The following is a 21,275-nucleotide window of genomic DNA, read 5'->3' on the forward strand; positions in this document are numbered from 1 at the left end:
CCCCACCCCTTCCTCGAGTCCTTTCAGTACGGCGAGTTTCCCTTACCAGGCAGCACTGACACTCCTTTGTCCTCCCGGGCTGTGAGAGTTTCGATTTCCATGTTGTGGAATCGATGATTCCATTAAGATTTCATGGGTGGTTGGAGCTGCAGGCCAGGGACCTGGGTCCACAAGCTGGTCCAGAGAGGGTGAGGGTTGGCAAGGGGTCCTTTTTCCTGCATGGGAATCCTGGGGCAAAAGCTGGGTCTAAAGCAGGAGGAGTGAGGATGGGGCTGGGGTAGGCCTGGAACCTGCCTGCAGTGGTCAAGTCCCAAGTTCATGATGACCTGTTAAGTGTTCTAGGTTCAGACTGGGCCTCTAGTTGGATGTCCTGGTCCTGGGTCTGTGTACAGAGTTCTTGATGTTGGGTCTGGAGCGCTTGTCTGGGGTTGATTGTCCAAGTTCAGGTCTGGTCCTTGTCTCCAAGTCCAGGGTTTAGGGTCATGACCATGGTCTGGGTCCAGGGTGGGAATCAAAGTTGGCGTTAGTAACCAGGATGGAATCAGTGTTTGAGGATATGGTCCAAAAACTAGATCTGGGGTCCTATTGGGGGTCTGAGGTCAGTGTCAAGGTCAGTGTGGAGTGAGGGCAGGACAAAGGGTTGTGATCCCAGGTCACAGAATCTAAGACAGTGGTCTGAGGTCTGGGCTTGGGGTCCTGTCTGGAGGCTGGGGTCAGGAATGGTATCCAGGTCTAATGTCAGGTTATGGACTTCGACCAAGGACCGGAAGTCAGGGGTTATGTCCAAGGGCTGAGGTCCAAGTCCTGGAGATCACGTTCTGAAGTGTTAAGTCTGGAGTGAGGGCCGGGGGTCCATTGTGGAGTCTCAGATCCGAGTTGGGATCCGAGTTGTGGCCAGGGTCTGGGTCCAGGGTCTTCTTCTGTCCCGGGTTCCCCGGGGAGCTCCAGATCTGGAGTCGGGGTCACAGCACAGGTCGGGGTCGGGGTCGGGGTCAGGTCTGAGAAAGGGTCCGCTCCGGCCGCGGGGGGTCAGGCTCGGGCCAGCCCGCGCGGCCTCCAGGGGGCGCCGCCGCCCGCCCGCGCGCCCGGCCCCTCGCGGGCTCGCTGGCGCTGTGCGCGGCAGGCGGGGCCGGAGGCGGCGGCGGCTCCGGGGCGCGGGCGGCGGCGGCGGCGGCGGCGGCGGTGGCGGCGGCGGCGGCGGCGGCCCGACTGCAGTCCCGGCGGGAGCGGAGCGAGCCGGGGCCGGGCCCGAGCCGGCGCCATGGGGCGGCGCCGCCTGTGAGCCGCGGCGAGCGGAGCCGCGGGCGCCGAGCGGGGCCAGGCGGGCGGCGGCGCCCGAGGCCGACGGAGCGGCCGGGCCGGGCCGAGCGCGCCGAGCGGAGCGGAGCGGAGCCGAGCGGCGGGAGAGGCCGCCGCCGCCGCCAAGATGGCGGACCTGGAGGCGGTGCTGGCCGACGTGAGCTACCTGATGGCCATGGAGAAGAGCAAGGCCACGCCGGCCGCGCGCGCCAGCAAGAAGATCCTGCTGCCCGAGCCCAGGTGAGGCGGCCGCGGCCGGGCCCCCGCCCCGAACCCCGCGCCCGCGGCCCCTGGCCGCCCCCCCCCCCGCCCCGTGCCCCAGCCTCCGCTCGGGGCCGGGCCGCCCCGACCGGACCCCTGCGGCCCCGGGCCCAGCGCACCTGAACCCCGAGCGCCCCGGCCCCCGGGCCCCCCGAGCCGCGCAGTGCCCCCTGCCCCGCTTCCTCCTTCCCTTCTGCACGCTGCCTGCCCTCGCGTCCGCCAGCCCCGCGCCCCTGCTCTCTCCCACGGGGCCCATGCTGCCCTCCCGGCCCCTGTCGGTGGCCCTCGGTCCTCGTGCGGTCCCCTCCTCTGCCTGCCACCGTCTGCCTGGCCTGACTCCATCACCCATCCCTTTGCTTTCCCGACTCCCGGCACCCCGCCTTGGGTTCCACTACCCCCATTGCTGGGCCCCCTTGGGTCGGCACTTGTGCGGGGTTTGGGGGGAGGCAGCAAGTCTTCCCGGTCTTCCCCAGCCTTCTGCTGGCTCACGGGCTTGGGGTCCGGCTCGAGTGTGCCTTGGGGGCCAGGGTGGTGGTGGGGAGCAGGGTGTGGTGTGTTCCCGAGCCCCCGGTGGGGGGGCAGACCCCCACTGCCCCTCTCCTCCAATTCCTCCTCTGGCGGCTGCCTCTGGTGCCTTGTGGGTGCTGTTTGCCAGAGGACATCCCCGCACCTCTGCAGCAGCTGGACCACGGCTGCCACCCCTCCGTGAGACAACGATGTCACTACACCTGGTATGAAAGTTTGACTGTTCAAGATGTAGACACGTTCTGGTCAGGATACGGACCAGGGCTGAGGCTTGGCCAGCATTTTATGGCTTCTCCCATATTTTCCTGTTGTTTGAGCCTTCAGGTAGGCAGGGAGCAGGTAGGACAGGTGTGTGTTTGTCTCCATGGAACAGGTGGGGAAGCTGAAGCCCCAGACGTGCGTGGCTTGCCCGGTGTCACAGGCGATCCGGGGTGGCGCCCGGTCACCAGAGGGCTTCTGGCTTCTACTTCCATGCAGGCCTGTGCGGGGGGCCTGGCCATTCTGCCTCTGTGGGAGCTGTGCACCCCCCCCACCCCCCTGCCGGCCCGATTGCTCTTGCCTGGAAGTTGGCCTGGTGGAAGCCTGGCTGGCCTGGGAGCCTGGTCCTTTCCTGGCTTTCATGGTCTTATCATGGGACTTTGGGCAAGTCTCTTCCTGTTTCTGGGCCTCAGTTTCCTCATTTGTGAAATGTGGATAGGGTAATAGGGAGGGTTGGGACCCTGTGGCACCCTGAGTGTTTGAGGCTGAGCCCAGAGCTACAGGGAGTGCTGTGCCTACCTCTCTGGCGCCCTGCTCTGTGCCCTGTTCACTGGGTTTCGGATTGACTGAACACCAGCCCTGGGAGAGGAAAATTGGTCTGCATTTTGAAAAGGCCGTTAGGGCCCTTTTTTTTTTTTTAAGACATTTGCAATCAGATTTCTCAAAACAGGAACCAGGCTGACTGTCAGCTGGGGGCTGTCCAGGGAGCAGCGACAGTTAGAACAAAAATGCGTTCAGAAGTGACAAAGCCACGAGGGAGGAAGCTGGGGGGGGATGCTAGGAGTCAACTTCTGGAGCTCACAACGGCTCTTCTTGGTGGCTGTGGCCTTGAGACCCTTGGAGTTCTGCAAAGTGTCAGGCAGAACCTTTTCTCTGTTTGGGTAATCTCTCCCCAGAATGCATTGCTCCTGATGGGGCCCCGCCTTGGCTTGGCTCTGCAGGTGTTAGAACCCTGAGAAACGAGCTGTTCCTCTTTTCCTGTCCCCTTTGCCATCTGTGGTAGTGATGGTGCTGGTAGGAAGGATGGTGGAAATTATAATAATTTATTATTTATTTTGACATCTGTCATCTCAGTTGATCCAAAAGCCAACCTGTGAAGTTGGCAAGGCCATGCCTTGCGTGCAGTAGTTGCCCAAGAAACGTCAGGACTAGGTGACTGCTGGAAGCAGGCTGGCAGTTTTTGGGGAACAGCAGGAGAGCGACAGCCAGGTGCCATGGGTTCTCACGTGGGGTCACCATCGAACAGGGCACCGTGGGACAGATTACCACGTCTGTGAGGTGGAAAGAGGCTCTGGTAGTCCCTTTCGGTGAGCTAAGGCCAGGCCTCTCCTACAACTGCGGACATGCCACCTTTTCCTTTGTGCTTTGCACGTCCAGTGGGTCAAATGCCCACTGGACCCATTGTGAAGGTCACGGTGACTGTGTCTCACGTTTGCCTGGCACTTCCCCGTTGCCAAAGCTGTTGCTACTCCATTTTATTTTTCTCACAACTGTGGGAAGCGGGCCTGGGAGATGGTGTGCTCCCGTTTAATGTTTGAAGCAACCAAGGCTAGGGGAGGGCACGAGACTTAGACCCGGAGGTGAGCTGGAACTTGAATTCAGGTCTCTGGTCCCCTTGTGATGCTTCATTTCCTGCACACACCCCTGGACACGTCTGCTCTCCCCTCTGGCACCCCTTGCCCAGGGAGCCATGATCTGGGCTCTGTGGTCTCAGCCCCTTGGGCTGTCAGCTGCCCTGGTTCACAGGGCTCAGCCCCCACCCAGTCCTTTGGGGCAGAGCAGAGCAGCTCTGGCTAAGCTAGAGCGGAGAGGAGGCCTGGCTTCCCCTTACCCACAAGGTCAGGGTCAGGGAGAAAGGCCGTGGCTTGTCCGTGACAAGGTGCCATTTGGAGCGGGTCCCACCTTGGGGTGGTCCATCTTGGCAGCTTCCCTGCCGCGGGTGCCCAGGCTGTGGCTTGGCCCAGAGCTGGGGCTGGCATCCGCTCTGACTTCCCAGGGCTAGGAGCAGGAGCTGCTGGGCAGGCATGGTGCCACTTTGAGCTGGCACCGGGTCCTCCCCTTCTGTCACCCTAGAGGATCCAAGGAAACAGACCCATTGCTCGGCCTTCTCATGGGAGGAGGCGGTGTTGTGTCGCTGGGAGACAGGAGACCCGGCTTCTGAGCCCACTGCGGTACCAGCCTGTCCCTTTTCCTGCGTGCGCCTGCCTCCGTTCCCAGCTCGGGAAGGCCGGGGGCCGGACCTGCCCTGACGCCCTGTCCGTGCTCCCTCCGCTCGGAGGCCTGTGGTCGGTGCTTCTCCCCGAAGGAGCTGCTGTCTCCCTCCACCAGCAGCAGCCCTGTAATTACTGTCATTTGCTTAATATGACCACGGAGACCGTGTGTAATTAATCTCTGGGCTCCTGGCTGAGGAGCCTAGCTAGGGCCGTCCCAGGAGATGCCTCTGCTCTCCCTGGTGACAGCGGCAGCCCCAGCAGTGGCTTGTTGGAGCCGGGGGCCTCTTGCAGCCTCCCATTTTCTCGGCTCTTTCCCGGTCCCTCCCCCACCGTGGATTTCCTCCTTCCTGCCCCTTCTGGCTTCCCTGTCTCCCAGACCAGGCCACTCTTCCTCTGCTGCTTCTTCGTTCCTGTTAACTCTTTGCCTCCAGCACTTTCTGCCCTTGATTTGTGGGCGGAGGGGGGCGGGAGGAGAAGGCGAGCAGGGGAAGGTTTCCTCCCTTCGTCCTCCACTTCTCCATCACCAGCAGAGCCCTGTCGTTTCCAGCCTTATCCCTCGCCCAGAACTTTCCACCCCAGTAGTAGCTCTCCGCCTCAACTCCCCATCCCCAGGACAAGGTGATCTTTTTCGCGGTGGGCAGTCGGCTGTCGTTCCCTCTGGGCCTTTGAAGCCCCTGCCTTCCTCAGGAATGGGTCCCTGGGACGTCTGTTTCCATCTGTTCTTTCCAGAGCGGAGGGCTTCGCAGTTCTGCCATTCCGTTGCCCGCCCGCCTGCCCGCCCTTCCCTCAGGAAGTCGATTTGAAGGGAGCGGGAGCATCACAGGTTGGAATCTGTGCAGGGGAATCTGGGCTCCGTCAAACCAGGAATAACGTGTCCTATTAATGCACGATCAATCCCTAGTAGTAAATTCCCGGTGACGTCAGGTGTAGGCACTCTGCAGCCGGCGGTTCCTCCCCGCCCCGGGCACCCAGGGGCTGCTCGCGAGCGCGCGGCTGGTGCTTCCAGGATATTCTGCTCCTGCCTCGGAACAAACAGCAGCAGCCAGGAGCTCGTGAGAGGCTCTGGGGAGTGCACAGCCTCCATCACACCTGTCCCCTTCTTCCCGTGACCCCCAGGGGCCACTGTCCTTTCTGCTAGTCCCGTAAGACAGACTTGCATTCGAGTTACCGCTGATCTGTTTCCAGCAAGAGACCCTAAAAATGACCTGTCTGGCTGCAGCTTTTCCCACAGCAGTAACCTGCCTTCTCGGCATCGCTGATGCCCCAGCGGGTAGCCTTTGTGTGGGCAGAGGGCAGGGTTTCACAAGTGAGCCTTCTGGTGTTCAAGTCTCAGCACCGCCATGGCTGAGTGGGGCGTTCTCGGACCCCAGAGGCCACCCGGGTTGGGGTCGGGGTCCCGGGCTCCCAGGAAGAGGGGACAGCCTCTTCCTGGGAACCTGGGGCCGAGGAGGCCTGGAACTTTGCTCTGGGTGAGTTTTCACATAATAGCAGCAAATCGCAGGGTGTGGCGCTCAGGGCACATTAGCACAGAAGCCGCGACGTGTGACCGGGCTGCCAGCACACGTGTCCTCTTCCACACACCCTGCCAGGAGCCGCTCTGGGGCCCTGGCACCCGTGGGAGCCGGAGATGTTCCGTCGGGCATCTGCAGGGGGCCTGTGTGGGCGCCGCCGGGGCTGTCGTGGTCTCTGCCTGGGCCCGGGGCTTGGTCTTCCCGACTTGATACGTGGTCCTGTTCTCAGCTCTAAGCTCCGAGGACACTGTGTGAGCCCCAGGGAGAGTCATTGAGAAATATTAATAAGAAGCCCCAGGGGACTTCCTCCTACTGCTGCCACCTCGGTGCCTGGTTTCCTGGAAATGCCACAGAGAAGCCGCACCACGGTCTCTGCTCGGCCGGCTCATTCACCAGCCTGTCCCAGAGGGTGGCTGCTCAGACCCACCAGGCCTGGAGCCCACCTGCCGTCCTGGGCTTTCACGACCCTGGCGTCCCTGTCACACAGGAGCATGGCCACCATGGCCCCAGCCTGCCAGGTGCCGACCAAAGCTGCCCGGAGCCTGCTGGGGGCGATGCTGCCCGCTGCCCGTGGCACTAGCAGTGGACAGAGGGAGAGGCAGGCTGGGCATGAATCTGGGGTCCTCGGGGACCCTGCCCCCAGCCGTTCTGCAGAGGTTGACGGGAGGCCCCTGCCCAGGGCGACGCCTTTTGTCAGGGAGAGTTGGACGCGGGCTCGTTTTCTGGCCGCACTCGGTGGGATGCGGGGGCGGGCCGCCCAGTCCTAGCTGAGATGGCTTCACCAGCAAGATGCGTGTGTTTGCTTCTGAGCCCTGCTGTCCCTCCCGGTCCACACTCGAGCTACCGTCTGTGACCCCGGGTGGAAGTCACCTGTGAGGGCCCAGATCATCTTGCCAGGCCTGTGTGCCACAGAGCAAGGGGCCTTGCTTTTCTTCTGAACCACGTGGTTCCAGAAGCTACCGGAAGTTCTCCCCCACGGCCCTCACCACCTTCCTGCCTGCTGTCCTGTCACCCCTGCCTGCACTCCGGGCCGGGAGGGAGGACGACGTGCTTTCTCCCTCAGCGTCAAGCTTGACCTGCTTCTTAGAGCAGCTGGGGCCGGAGCGAACAGCCCTGGCTGTGGGCAGCGGGATCTGGCGGCTCCCTGTCGTGGCAGGACGGGCCCTCCTGCCGAGGGGCTCTTGCTGCTTTGTTGGGGCACGTGCCGGGCTCTGCGCACCCCCCCCCAAGCCCCCAAGGCATATCGGCATGAGCGCGTGAGGCTGGTCTGTGCGCAGAGGGGCCTGGCACCGTGCACCTGCCCCGGGGAGTGCTACCAGCCCCAGCCCTGGTTAGAACGCGCCAGGGCACTCGGGAGGCCCCCGGCCATAGCACATGGAGCTGTGGAGCAGAGACCTGACCAAGAAAGACCAAGTAGCTCAGGATCATGTTCTAGAAGCGGCACAGGCCGTGGGCTCCCAGGAGGAGGGCCGCCTCCAGGAGGGGACGTGAGCTGACAGCTCTCACAGCAAGGCTGGCATCCTGGGACAGTTCCGCTGCTGTGTCCTCGCAGGCTCTTGCAGTGGCCAGCGTGGTGGTAGCAAGTTCAGCTTTTGTTGACATTCTCATTTCACAAATGGGGAAACTGCGCTCTTAAAGCCTGTGACTAGGCCTGGCCGCCCCCTGGGGCGGGAGGCCGGGGAGAGCCATTCGGAGCTCAGGCCTCAGGCCTTTCCCCCAGAGAGCCCGGGAGCCTCAGAGTCCTTCTGGTGGGGATGGAGGCGGGCATTGGGCTCGGCTGACCCCCCAGAGCTGACCCGGCAGCCACGTGCTCCTCGCTATCAGAGTCGCTGGCCTGGATGGGGACAGGAATGCTGCTCTGGGCTCATCGCCACTCTAGACTCCCCCAGTATCGGGGCGGGTGATGGAGACGGAGGTGACCCAGCCCAGGAGGCCACCCTGGGCTGTGCCAGCCTGTACTTGCCACCCTGGCACGAGTATGTCCCATAACACGTTCTTCTGACCTGCCGGCTCCCTCGGCTGCCAGCCCCAGGAGAGCAGACAGGAAGCCCTGACGTCGTCACTCTGGGGCCTTCCATGCAAGGGCTCTGTTCGGTCTGATCTTGTGTTTGGGTGGCGGGGAGGGGGGTTGTTTATTTTATTTAGAAAACAGTTTTTTTCTTTTTAAGGAAGAAAGTGAAGTGCTGTGAGCTGGGGAGAGAGCCATGGCCGTCCCGTGCAGCTTCGGGAGGGAGGCGGGGCCTGCTCCCCCACCACCACCCCGGGCCCCACTTTCTGCTCTTCCCTGGGCTGAGCCCCCAGCAGAGTCACTGGGAAGGGAGAAGGCTGTGCCAGAGGCCGGCTCCCTGAGAGGCGACTGTCCCAGCTCCTTCGTCTGCAGGCCCTTGTAAAGAGTGCATTTCCCTGGCAAGTCTAGTCCCCGGTTCTTCTTGGGGCCACCGGGTCCGGCGGGGGGGCAGTGGTGGGCTTTCCTGCTCTGTTGTCTTCGCTGAGTGGCTGCCAGTCTCGCTGGCTCCCGGGAAGCCAGTGCGGGGCTCAGGCGGGCTTCCCAGTGCTCACGGCAGGGGCTGAGCCCAGCGGGCTGGTGGGGTCACCCTTCAGGGGCTGGAGTCACTTGGCCTGTCGTGTGTACCCCTATGTCTGGGCATCCCCCCTAGTGCACCTGACCACCATCTGATGGTTTTGTGATATTTTGGTCCCTCTTTATTGCTTTGTCCATCCCCTCCCATAGGCCAGAATGTCCCCAAACCCAGAATTGGGTGCAGATGTGCAGCGCCAAGAGCTGAGCCAAGGGGCAGGGAGGACCCCGCCTTCCCGGTCCACTTCACAGGCGGAATTCAAGCACTGGTCCCTTGTGGGGTCCCAGGGCTCCGAGCTTAGACTCTGACTCTGGGCTGCCTGGTCTCTAGACCCTGCCGGGCCTTCTCCGCCTGCTCTGGACCCCTGCTGCTCTGCTGCACCCCACACCCCCCAGGCCGGTCCCACTGTCCTCCCAAAAGGAGGTCCTGTGTGCTCCCTCACGGGGCAAAGACCCGGAGGGCTCTAGTCTCTGATCTGCAGGCCCCGGGGCAGGGTTTTCAAGCTCCTGCCATGTGTGAAGCACAGAGTGGGCCTCCTGAATGTCGCAGAGCCAAAGAGATGTGTTCTGGTCAGTGGCTGGTGGGTGTGAGCTGGTGTGTGGCACTCCGGAGGGGAGGGTGTGCTGGTTTGGGCCACCTCCCGGCCTCTGAGCCGCGGCACGTGGCAGAGGCCATCCTTGCTTTCCCCAGGGAACCAGCTCAGGCGGCGTGGGGCCACCAAGCCACTGGCCCTTGGCTGGGAGGAGGAAGGTGATGGAGAGTGCCGAGGGGAAAAGGGCAGGGGTCCCCCGCCTTCGAGCCCCGTCCCAGGGGCTGGGCAGTGTCCCTGCGCCACACCGGCCCTGCCCGGAGCGCTCTTGCCTCAGACACCCCTTCATGCCTGGCAGGCAGCCTGCTGTCCGTCTGGCCTGGTCCGTTCTCCCGCCCGCCGGACGGCGGAGCCCGCTCCGGCCCGCGCTGTTTCTCCCCCTCCCTGCGGGTCGTCCCTGTCGCGTCTTCGGAACCTGGACTTCCTCCTCTGGGTGCCTCCAGTGAACTCCGTCTGCCCCGACCGAGCCCCGCCCCCTGCCTCATAGCCTCTTGCTCACCCTTGGCGAGGTGTTCCCCTGCTTGTCCCCACATCCCCCGTCTGTCCCAGGCTTTGCCACCTGTTCACATCCTGTTTGCATGGAGGAACCCAGTGCGGTTCCTCCTCCACGCAGCGTCTCCCGACGGCCCAGAACACTCTTCTCTGCCCGCGTGGCTTCCATCAGGCTTTGTCATGCACCATCTAATGTCTCAGAGCCACAGAAGCAGAACTTGCTCCTTGGGAGGGCCTGCCTGGATGGCAGGGGTGCGTGGAACCTTCTAGCAGAGGATGGGCAGCAGGCTCTGGTGACCTGAGCTGGGTTCCAGGAGGGATGCAGTGAGGCGGGGGCGCAGAGCCCGGACTCTTTCATCCTGGTCCTCGCCAGCTGCTGTGTCTTTTGTCAGTGGCCTGTCGGTGGCCCCACATGGCCTCAGGGCTGTGAGCATGGCGTGGCCTCAGGTGCACTGGCCCAGCTTGGTCCCTAGTACAGGGCTGGAGTGTTCCTCAGGAGCCCAGAGTGGTTACAGCTGGCCAGCATGACAGGCAGGCTGATCAGGCTGGACTGCAGGTGGCCCGGGAGAGTGGGGGGAGGGACAGCAGGTAGGAGGAAGGGGACAGGAGGGGACAGCAGTGCACCACTGAGACATGAGGCATAGCCCCAGGCCGCCTGCCCAGATGGTCCTCTGTGTTGAGGGTGAGCTCTCGGGTGGGGAGTGCTGGGTTGGGGTCTCGTGGTCACAACGGCCAGTCTCTCCCCTGCAGCCCTCCCAGGCAGCCCAGGGAGAGGGGGCACAGGTTTAATTCAGATGTTCAGGACCCAGGAGCTGAGGCTTGGCTTTTGTTGCTTTTTTACTGTGTAAAAACTTTGAGATACGATTCACACAGCATAAAATTCATCATTTTAAAGTGCAGAATCCAATGGACTTTAGTACATCTTGGTATTGTGCCGCCCTTGGGCTGCCTCATTCCGGAGCATTTCATCGCCCCAGAGGGAAACCCTGTGCCTGTTATCGGTCACTCCTACCCTCTCCCCCAGGCCCTGGGCACCCACTAGTCTGCTTTCTGCCTCCATAGATTTGCCTGTGCTGGACACACGAGCTAGTGGAATCCTAGAATCTGGGGACTTTGGTGACTCTGTTTCCCCTTAGCTCTCTGAGCTTCGTCTGTGCTGCAGCGTTTCTGTGTCTTAGCCCTTCGGCCCTCTTGGCGGTCGAGCAGGACAGGATGGTCAGGTCGGGCCCCATCTGGGGTATCCATCACCTGCTGAGGGTGAGGCCGGTCTCTGGGGCTTGGCCGGGTCCCCGAAGCCGGCACGAGGCAGTGCTGGGACCCGATTTCTGAGCAGCCACGCTGGCCAGCCTGGCTTTGAGGGACAGAGCGTGGTGACCAGACCCAGGCTGGTGGTTGCCTTCCTGGAGGCAGCGGTGACGGTATGCATTCCGGGAGAGGAAGCCATGGGCTTCCCGGCCAGCAGGCCTGGTGGGCCTGGCAGGAGCCCCGGGGGCTCTAGCTCACCGAGGCCCCCCGTCTCTCAGTATCCGCAGTGTCATGCAGAAGTACCTTGAGGACCGGGGCGAGGTGACCTTCGAGAAGATCTTCTCCCAGAAGCTGGGTGAGTACGTGAGGAGCTCTGGCGACCCCGAGGACTTCCCACCCCTGTCCAGCTGCCCTGGCACTGGGGAGTGGGGGCAGGAGGACCCCCTGAGGCTGCTTTCCTACTCCCCCCGAACCCCTCCACCCCACCCCCGTTGGCAAGCCTCTGATTTCAGGGGCCGGCCAGGGTTGGCCTCCTTCTCGGATGGGGCAGGGCAGCTGCGAGCGCCCCATCTCCCAGGCTGGCTGCAGGACTGCTCTGGGCCCAGGACCCATCGTGCCTCCTAGCCCCTGGCTGTCGGCCCCGGGAGCCCCGTGAAGGGGGTGGGGGCCCAGCGACCTTCCAGGCTGCCGGGGAAGTTCCTCCTTGGGGTTTTTGTTTTTGAGAATTGCAGCTTCCCCTTGGCGCAGGCACAGCTGCTTGGGCCGTTGGTAGAACTGACAGGAAGGGGCGGGGCCCTTCCTGTGGCGCCTGGCGAGCTGTGGTCGCCGCCCCCGCCCCCATGGGCCCTCTTTGTGATCAACCTGCTCCGGCTGGCCCCTGAGATCCTCCTTCTCCTCCCCCTCCAGGGGGCTGGTGAACTGGCTGCAGACCTGGCCCACGGGGCAGGAGTGGGGTGGGGTGGGTCTCAGGGAAGCTCGGCCCTGATGTGGCCTGGCAGAGAGCAGGATCTCAGCTCTGATATGGGAGTGGCCTGGCCTGACCTGGCCAGATCAGGCACTGGAGGTCAGTTTTGGGGGGTCAGTCTATCAGGAAGCACAGTTTGGGTCCCTGGCCTATGCTGTGTGACCTCGAGCACATCGCTTCACATCTGTGAGCCTTTTGGTGTCCTCACCTGGAAATTAGGACTCAGAAGCCCTGCTACCGAGGACTGGTGGAGGGCCGGATGAGGCAGTCTCAGTGAAAGCCCCTTGCCCACTGGGAAACCCACGTCACAAATTACCTGAAGGCCAGGCCACCCTTACTGGAGGTGATGGCTGTGTGCTCTGGTAGACATCCACAGGCAGTGCCCCTGGAAGCCACCAGTGCAAGCCTGGTCCCCTATGTCAGCCTGGAGGGAGTGGGCCCTTACTTCTGCTTTGAACCTTTGGGGCTGCTCTGGGGCCAGGCCTCAGGCCCCCGTTCCCTGGGAGGGTGAGGCCTAACCTGCCCAGGGAAGGGGGAGGCCTCCTAAGCCTTTCTCGTAGCTTGCCCCACCTCTTAACCTTCCCAGTCTCCCCCAGCCTGTCTTTCCCAGGACCTCCCAGTGGGTAGAAGAGCCCCAGGTTCTACTCATGCTCATCTGACAGGCTTCCCGGAAGTCTGTTTCTATAACCGTTTCTCAGGGCTGCTGTGAAAGTCAGCCAGATTCGGCGGGGGGGGGGAGAGTGTCCAGGGAGAGGCCCCCCCACCCCGGGAGACTGCTTCCCCCCTGCTGTGGCTGGCCCGACCCAGGGATCAGCACCCACGCAGCCTGCCCAGTGGGCGTGTTGCCCCCGAGCAGGAGGTGCAGGTCCGGGGCTGCAGCAAAAGGGTGGGTGGCCAGAGCCAGCCCCGAGCCAGCCCCAAGCCAGCCCCGAGCCTCTGCCTCCCCAGAGGGCGCGTCACTTTCTAGCCACGCCCGAGGAAGCAGATTCTGGGGGTGGGGGTTGGAGACGCAGGCACCCCTCACCCTGGAACTGAGAATCTTGCCCAGTCCCTGCCTCGGGCCATCATCCTTGCCCGGTTCTGCCCTTGTTACCCACCGTGATGGGAAGGCCTCCGAGGGGCACGGTTCCGCGTGACCTGACACCCTTGCTTTCAGGGTACCTGCTCTTCCGAGACTTCTGCCTGAAACACCTAGAGGAGGCCAAGCCCTTAGTGGAGTTCTATGAGGAGGTGAGGCCCCTGTGGCCTGGGGAGAGGGGAGGGGGTTGAGCTGCTTTTGTTTGAATCTGCAAGATGCCTGGCGCTGGCGCCTCTGTGTCACCTGTGTGGGTCTTGTCGTCTAGATCAAGAAATACGAGAAGCTAGAGACAGAGGAAGAGCGCTTGGCCCGCAGCCGGGAGGTCTTCGACACCTACATCATGAAGGAGCTGCTGGCCTGCTCGCATGTGAGTGCCCCGGCCTGCTTGTCCTCAGGCCCAGACCCACATGCCGGTCCTCAGCGGCCTGCGTGTTGGGGCGGGATGAAAGGATCCTGCGGAGAATTCACAGCCGCCTCTGTCTTCCCCAGCCCTTCTCGAAAAGTGCCACTGAGCACGTCCAGGGCCACCTAGTGAAGAAACAGGTGCCTCCGGATCTCTTCCAGGTGTGTACTGGGTCTCTGCCCTGCTGCCTACCGGCCGAGCCAGGGTCGCCCTTGGGCAGCCGAGGTCACGGAGCCTGGTCAGCTCCTGGTCTGGCTCCGTCACCAACTCCAGCTTCCTCCCTTAGCCGTACATCGAAGAGATCTGTCAGAACCTCCGAGGGGACGTGTTCCAGAAATTCATCGAGAGGTGAGAGGGCACGTGCAGGAGGGAAGGGGAGGCAGAGGCTGTTCTGAGAAGGTGTGGAAGGTGTGCGGGAGAGCAGGCAGCCTGCTTCTGTCTCGGGGCCCAGGGCAGACACCCTCAGAGGTCACACAGGCTCCTAGCCATCACGTCCTGCGCGCTCCCGGCCTGGCCTTCTTGGCAACAGATATCTCCGAGCCTGTCCCTGGTGACTCCCCAGGGAGCAAGGGACCACCTAAGTGTCTTTTCCTCTCGAGGACTGTTTAGCACCTTGCTGGGCCCATCTAGGCTGAGAAATACCAGCGTGACAGTAGGGGTGGGCGCAAAAAGACACAGTGTCCTCCACTGTGACCCTCATGGCCGGAGCCAGCCTGCAGGGCGAGAGCTGTAAGCCGACTTCAGCCTGATGGAAAGAACAGTTTTCTGAGGTCCCAGCTGCCCAGCTGTGGAGTGGGAGCCTCGGGGGAGTGAGTGCTGCATCGCCGGAGGCATGCAAGCTGGGATGAGCTGAGCACTGTCAGAGCTGTGGTAGCAGGAGATCTGGATCAGACCAGAGGCCCTCTTCTCCAGGCTTACCTGAAACCTGACGGCAGGTGGCCAGGCCTCACCTGGGCCACCGCTAGGCCTAGGCAGTCTGGGAGGGGACACGGAGGCTCGGGCCAGCCGGCCATGATATGGGGCAGGCTTGCTCCTGGCACCATTTTGCCCACTTTCTGAATCTCATTGGAACCCTGGGTCTTTTCTTACAGTGATAAATTCACACGGTTTTGTCAGTGGAAGAACGTGGAGCTCAACATCCATGTGAGTGGAGTGGTGGCCGTGGAGGACTGTGCTCCCTCCCTCCCTGCTGTCCTCCCCAGGCCTGCGGGGTGCAAGGCAGTCTGTCCCTCAGCCTGCAGGGTGGTGGTTGGGGGGGGTCTGTGCTGGGGTCCCAGTGGGGGTGGCTCGGGTAGGTAAGTGCATTGTGAACGGGAGGCCCCTGCATATGCCTCCCTCCTACAGCATGGGACTGGCCCCCTGCTGCCTGGGTGTCTTCGCCCCAAGGTGGGGCCTGGGCAGCCCACAGTGACCCCTGCTGTCACCACCCCCACAGCTGACCATGAACGACTTCAGTGTGCACCGCATCATTGGGCGGGGCGGCTTCGGCGAGGTGTACGGGTGCCGGAAGGCCGACACGGGCAAGATGTGAGCGCCGGCTTGGAGCCAGGGTCAAGTGGGACACCCGCGGGAAGGGAGGGCCCCTGGGGATGTCCGTGGGGCTCTCTGCGAAGGCTCCTGTTCCTCTCCATCCCGGGTGTGCTCTTCCTCGCTGCACAGGCCCCCAGAGCCCCGACTCTCCAGCACTTTCTCCTGCCATCGCTCTGTCTTGATTCCGATGGGTCTTAGGCTTGTCGCATTGTCTAATTTTCACTGTGAGAGCCCCAAGGACTGCCTCCTGCCCCTGCTAACTCCCAGAGGCAGCCCTGGGCTCTGCACCAAAGGAGCGAAGGAGCATGTGGACTGACTGACCTGCACCTCCCCCTCCCCCCGCCCCCCCCCCCACCAGGTACGCCATGAAGTGTCTGGATAAGAAGCGTATCAAGATGAAGCAGGGGGAGACCCTGGCCCTGAATGAGCGCATCATGCTGTCCCTTGTCAGCACTGGGGTGAGCTGGGAGGGCCTGGGCCTGTCACCGCGGCAGCCTTCGGTCCCGAGCCAGGCGTGGCTCTACTCACTCCCCTCGCTGTCCTCCTAGGACTGCCCGTTCATTGTCTGCATGTCGTATGCCTTCCACACGCCGGACAAGCTCAGCTTCATCCTTGATCTCATGAACGGTGAGTGCAGGGCCTGGGCCCAGGTTCACCCCACCCGCCCGGCGCTGGGGGCCTGCCAGGGAGCTGAGTGCCGCCCCTGCGCCTCTTGGGGCTGCCTTCCGCAGGCGGGGACCTGCACTACCACCTGTCCCAGCACGGAGTCTTCTCCGAGGCCGACATGCGCTTCTACGCAGCCGAGATCATACTGGGCCTAGAGCACATGCACAACCGCTTCGTCGTCTACCGGGACCTGAAGGTGAGGCTTCGGCCCCCACCCCGGCCCTGCAGCACAGCTGGCACAGGGCCTGCGGGGACAGGCCAGCCGGCCGCTCCCTTCCATCTCCGTTGCCGAGCCATTTTCCGGATTCAGGTGGTCACGGGGGGGGAAGGAGAAGGCCTCGCCCAGGGCCTCATCCCTGGACACCCGGATCCCTCTAGAGTGACCTGACCCTCACGGGCGTCTTGCCTGGCCACACTCGGTCCTGGGCCGCCCCGGAGGCTGCTCACTAGGCTTCCTCCACAGCCAGCGAACATCCTTTTGGACGAGCACGGCCATGTGCGCATCTCAGACCTGGGCCTGGCCTGCGACTTCTCCAAGAAGAAGCCCCACGCCAGCGTGTGAGTGCCCGGCCCCCCACTCTCCATTCCTGCGCCCTCGGCCCGACCCACTTACGGTCCCCTTGCTTCCACAGGGGCACCCACGGGTACATGGCCCCCGAGGTCCTGCAGAAGGGCGTGGCCTACGACAGCAGTGCTGACTGGTTCTCCCTGGGCTGCATGCTTTTCAAGTTGCTGCGGGGGTGAGTGGGCTCTCCCAGGCGGGCGGTGGGAGAGGACCTCTTCCCCAGTCCAGGGGGCGGTCTAGGGGAGGGGTGCCTCCACTGCTTGGGGGTTAGGGTGGCACCATCCCTGATGTTAGATGAGAATCATTCTTGCTGCCTGCCTCAGTTTCCCCTTTCCTGTCCTCTGACCTTGTGTCTCTTGTCCAGGCACAGTCCCTTCCGGCAGCACAAGACCAAAGATAAGCATGAGATTGACCGCATGACATTGACGATGGTGAGTATAGGGAGGCTGGGCGGAGTCCACGGGGGGCCACGGTGGGGCTGGGGTCTCCTGTGCGTGTCTGGGCCGTGGACTCTCGGTTCTCACCAAACTCGGGCCACTCATCCTTACTCTGGCCTCCTGCCCCAGAGGCTCCCCATCCCTGTGTTGTCAGAACAGACACGCCTTCTGGGGTGAGTGAGGAAGCTGGGCGCTGTCTCTCTGTGCCGGGGGCCAGGACTCTTCTTCGGCCCCTGCCAACGTCCGCTCCTCCCTGCAGGCCGTGGAGCTGCCCGACTCCTTCTCCCCCGAGCTCCGTTCCCTGCTGGAGGGGCTGCTGCAGAGGGATGTCAACCGGAGACTGGGCTGTCTGGGCCGAGGGTGCGTGTCTGGGGCCGGGGCCCCTGTCCCAGGCCTGTCTTCCCTGCCAAGGCTGTACGGGCACGTCACTAGGCTGGCCTGAGGATGAGGCCTGTGTCCCACCACTGGGGCCCCCTCCTGGGGCTAGTATCCTCTGAGTTGCTTGCAGGGTGGGGGTGTGACCAGCCCTTTCGTGTGTTCTCGGGGGGCAGGACTGCTGGAGCTGGCTGGGGCCAGCTTCCAGAAGGGGACCCTGAAACAAAGATGGTTACGGTAATGATGATGGCGAGAGCTTCTGGTGTTTATTAAACATTTACGGGATGCGTAAATGGGTGGTTCAGTCGTTGAAGCCGTTGCCTTTGGCTTGGGTCATGATCCCAGGGTCCTGGGATCGAGTCCCACATCAGGCTCCCTGCTCAATGGGGAGCCTGCTTCTCTCTCTGCCTCTGCCTGCCACTCTGCCTGCTTGTGCACACTCGCTCGCTCTCTCTGACAAATAAATAAATAAAATCTTAAAAAAACAACAACAAAAACCATTTACCAATTGCTGGGCGTGATGTTTCAAGGTTTAGAAACGTGAACGCTGCCAGCAGCGCTGTGGTGTGGGGACTGTTGCTCTCCCTGTTTTAGAGTTGAGGCAACAGGCTAGAGTTTAAGGAAGTTCCCCAAGGGGACAGAGCCAAAGAACGGCTGACCTGGGAGTTCACCGGGGCTACCTGCTCCAGTGCCCAGACGCGACCCCTAGCCTAATGCCCCGCATCTCTCTGCAGGGCCCAGGAGGTGAAGGAGAGCCCCTTCTTCCGCTCCCTGGACTGGCAGATGGTCTTCTTGCAGAAGGTACCAGCCTGGGTTGGGGCCGGGCGGGTCCCTGGGAGCTCCTACTTCGTGCTGACGCCCAGTCCGTGTTCTGCCGCAGTACCCTCCCCCGCTGATCCCTCCTCGAGGGGAGGTGAACGCTGCTGACGCCTTTGACATTGGCTCCTTTGATGAGGAGGACACAAAAGGAATCAAGGTACCTGGCTCGCCCCTGCCTGGCCTGGCCTCAGGCTCCTCTTCCCCAAACATGCCTGGCATGGGCATGGAGAGGCTGCTGGACCAGTCGGGCCCCTCCCCGCCCCCCTCCACCCCCACCCCCGCCCTAACCTGGGACCCCTGGGGCTGGGCAGGCCCGAGTCTGACGACTGTCCCTATCCTGTCTGCTCACCGAAGTTGCTGGACAGCGACCAGGAGCTCTACCGCAACTTTCCCCTCACCATCTCCGAGCGGTGGCAGCAGGAGGTGGCAGAAACGGTCTTCGACACCATCAACGCCGAGACAGACCGAATGGAGGCCCGCAAGAAAACCAAAAACAAGCAGCTGGGCCATGAGGAAGGTGAGGGTTCAGGGCCGCCGCGGGTGGGGTGGGCACCCCCTGCTCATGGTAGAGACCAGGCGAGGCCCAGGTCGAGGTCATGGGAAGCCACCTGCGGTGGCGGTGCCCCGCGGGGATCCCGCCCTGGGCCGGCCTGGCTGAGTCCGCCTCTCGCTGTCATCAGACTACGCCCTGGGCAAGGACTGCATCATGCACGGCTACATGTCCAAGATGGGCAACCCCTTCCTGACTCAGTGGCAGCGGCGGTACTTCTACCTGTTCCCCAACCGGCTGGAGTGGCGGGGCGAGGGCGAGGCCCCGGTAAGCGGTGGGCTGGGGGGCTCCCCTGAGAGCGCAGTGGCTGGCCCAGCCGGCTGGGGGGCTGGCCGCCCGTCCTCACCGCCCCGCCCGCCCCGCCTGGCCTGCAGCAGAGCCTGCTGACCATGGAGGAGATCCAGTCGGTGGAGGAGACGCAGATCAAGGAGCGGAAGTGCCTCCTTCTCAAGATCCGCGGCGGCAAACAGTTCGTGCTACAGTGCGACGTGAGTGCAGCCTGGCCCGGGGTGGGGGGTGGTGGTTGGGCGGGGGAACGGGCTGGGTGGGGGGGCCCTACACCCCCCACCCCTCCCCCCGCGCCTGACACCCCCTCGGGCGCCCGCAGAGTGACCCGGAGCTGGTGCAGTGGAAGAAGGAGCTGCGCGACGCGTACCGCGAGGCGCAGCAGCTGGTGCAGCGCGTGCCCAAGATGAAGAACAAGCCGCGCTCGCCGGTCGTGGAGCTGAGCAAGGTGCCGCTGGTCCAGCGCGGCAGCGCCAACGGCCTCTGACCCGCCCGCCTTTTATAAACCTCTAATTTATTTTGTCGGATTTTTATTATTTGTTTTCCCGCCAAGCGGAAAAGGTTTTATTTTGTAATTATTGTGATTTCCTGTGGCCCCAGCCTGGCCCAGCCCCGGGGGGGTGGCCCCGCTTGCCTTGGCTCCTGCTGCCAGCAACCCAGCCACTGTCCAGCCACCCTCAGCCCTGACCCTCCGGGGGCCTCCCCTCCCAGTGTCTTCCTGTGGGGGGCGGGGGGTGCGGAGAGCGGCAGTCCCGGCGGCCCGCCCAGCCCTTCCCCGGGGACGATGCCACACCAGGTTGTGCCCCCTCAGGCTCTGGGCTGTGCTCTGAGGGTGGCCCCGCATCCCCCCTCCCCGGGGGAGGCCGCAGCACAGGGGCACTACTTGAATTTTCCCACCGCAGCCCCTCCTGCGCCAGGGGCACAGTCCTGCACTGTCCCGTCCTCCAGCCGGTTGGTGGAGGAGGGGCCCGTGATCTCCCTGACCCCAGGGCCTCACCACAGCGACTTGAGTCTGTGTGCCCTTGCCTGGGAAGAACCCGTGTCACTGGCTGCCTCCATCCCCACAGTCTGCGGCCGCCGAGGGGCTCAGTCGGGAGGGTGGGCCTTGGCAGCAGGTCCCGCCGCCCTCCCACCCCAAGCGCCCGGGCTCAGGGACCACAGAAGGGCAGCTGTGGGCTGTGGTACACTGGCCTCGCTTGGCCCCGAGGTCCCCTGCCCGCCCCCTCTTGGGTTGGGCCAGGCCTCGTCTGCCCAGGACCAGAGGGGAGCAGCATGGACAGGCCGGGCAGCACAGCGAGAGGGGCCGGGTGGGGCCAGCCCTCGCCACCCCTGGCCGGTCAGTGTGCTCCCCCCGGGCTGTCGAGCCCCATAGCCCCATGTCCCGTCAGTGCCACTGCCCACGGGGCGCCACCCCGCCCGCCGCATGCCCCCTGTGCCAGTCACGCTGCCGTGTGTGGTGTCGCGCCCTCTCCCCCCCCCCCCGGGGCTGGGTTGGCGCGCCCTCCCCTCCCATCTACTCGCTCCCCGGGGCGTTCCTTTGCCGATTTTTGAATGTGATTTTAAAGAGTGGAAAATGAGACTATTCGTTTTTATAAAAAATGGTGCCTGACTTGGCTGTGTCTGATTCTTTGTGCCTGATGACCGTTTCCAGCTACCACTGGGCCGGGGTCTGAGGGGAGAGGGTGTTGGTGGCAGCGGGTCCCCCCGCGGCGGCGGCAGGCATCCGGGGCCAGCCTGCCCGGGCCCAGCCCTTTCTCTCCACTGCTCGGCTCTCCCACCCCCGCCCCCAGTTCATCCTCCCCTCCGAGGGGAGCAGGAGGGGTCTTCTGCCTGCTGTCCAGGGAAGCAGGAGGGTGTGCCTGCAGTTCGGTCCTCGGTGTCCCTGTGTGGGCTGGCTGACTGGGTGCCCCGGCTCGCCAGGCACTGTGCTGAGGACACCTTCCGAGCAGTCAGACAAGTGCCTCTGCTCTTGGGGTCACACGGCAGCCTCTGGGCCCTTGGACCTGCCTGGCTTCCGCCTCCTCTCTTGCCTTGCTGCGCTGCCCTCTCTCGGGGTCCCTGGGGCCCAAGAGATGCCTCAGCATTGGGCCTTTACATGGAGGTTCTGCTCAAGTTCGGTTCCCCCATATCCTGGCCCTCCAGGACCCTCGGGATGTCTGTTGCTGTCCACTCCATGCAGTGCTCTGCTGGGCAGGGGTGAGCAGCCTACATGCAGAGCACAGTGTGGCAGGTGGAGAAGGAAGGCTGCTGGGGTTGGGATGCTCTGGAGGTAGAGGCTGAGGCTTGGGAGGGAAAGGCCCTTGAGCTGGGCATGCAGGTGGCATTAGGGTGGGGAATCGGGAAGGAGCTTCCTGATGCAGGGAATGGCCAGGCAGTCAGGAGTGGCTTAGGTTAGGAGCACTGTGGGAAGGAGCTGCCTGGGAGGCCCCGAAAAGCAGGCTAAACCTGGCCCAGAGCCTGGGGCGCACATAGTGATGAAGATACAAATGGACGTGGGATCTGAACTTGGATAGGTTCTTGGAGGTCCCTGGAGGCTCTGGACAGGCCTGGTGATGAGGACGGGCTATAGAACAAGTGCCGAGGGACACCCATGATGCAGGGAGGGAGGCACAGGATAGGAGGCAGAGACAG

The 21,275-nt window shown here is 63.3% G+C and overlaps 1 protein-coding gene across 3 annotated transcripts; it reads left to right on the forward strand.

Moving 5' to 3' along the window:
• Positions 1 to 1,220: 1,220 nt before the first annotated feature.
• Positions 1,221 to 20,253, forward strand: GRK2 (G protein-coupled receptor kinase 2). 3 transcript variants are annotated; one of them, XM_045065669.1, is made up of 21 exons: positions 1,221 to 1,539; positions 11,251 to 11,327; positions 13,093 to 13,166; positions 13,280 to 13,381; positions 13,504 to 13,578; positions 13,704 to 13,765; positions 14,509 to 14,560; positions 14,853 to 14,944; positions 15,306 to 15,405; positions 15,496 to 15,574; positions 15,679 to 15,809; positions 16,077 to 16,171; positions 16,246 to 16,353; positions 16,543 to 16,609; positions 16,875 to 16,975; positions 17,725 to 17,791; positions 17,871 to 17,966; positions 18,164 to 18,326; positions 18,490 to 18,626; positions 18,737 to 18,847; positions 18,967 to 20,253. In XM_045065669.1, exons 1-21 carry the CDS (start codon positions 1,427 to 1,429, stop codon positions 19,129 to 19,131), a joined length of 2,067 nt encoding a protein of 688 aa, XP_044921604.1. In that variant the 5' UTR covers positions 1,221 to 1,426; the 3' UTR covers positions 19,132 to 20,253. The 3 variants fall into 3 exon arrangements, with proteins under 3 accessions (XP_044921604.1, XP_044921602.1, XP_044921605.1); XM_045065667.1 differs by having other exon boundaries at positions 1,224 to 1,539; positions 18,734 to 18,847; XM_045065670.1 differs by lacking the exon at positions 1,221 to 1,539 and adding an exon at positions 1,770 to 2,291 and having other exon boundaries at positions 18,734 to 18,847.
• The last annotated feature ends 1,022 nt before the right edge of the window (positions 20,254 to 21,275 follow it).

This window comes from Mustela putorius, unplaced genomic scaffold (genome assembly GCF_011764305.1).
Source record: "Mustela putorius furo isolate JIRA1106 unplaced genomic scaffold, ASM1176430v1.1 tig00000127_pilon_pilon_pilon, whole genome shotgun sequence".
NCBI classification, from domain to species: Eukaryota; Metazoa; Chordata; class Mammalia; order Carnivora; family Mustelidae; genus Mustela; species Mustela putorius.

What these genes read in the sequence shown, in the direction of transcription:
- GRK2 (XM_045065667.1), top strand. Translation starts at nt 1,427, where the DNA reads ATGGCGGACCTGGAGGCGGTGCTGGCCGACGTGAGCTACCTGATGGCC. An exon ending in CATCCTTGATCTCATGAACG is followed by an intron (nt 15,575 to 15,678) that starts GTGAGTGCAGGG and finishes TGCCTTCCGCAG; the next exon opens with GCGGGGACCTGCACTACCAC. An exon ending in AGATGGTCTTCTTGCAGAAG is followed by an intron (nt 17,792 to 17,870) that starts GTACCAGCCTGG and finishes GTTCTGCCGCAG; the next exon opens with TACCCTCCCCCGCTGATCCC.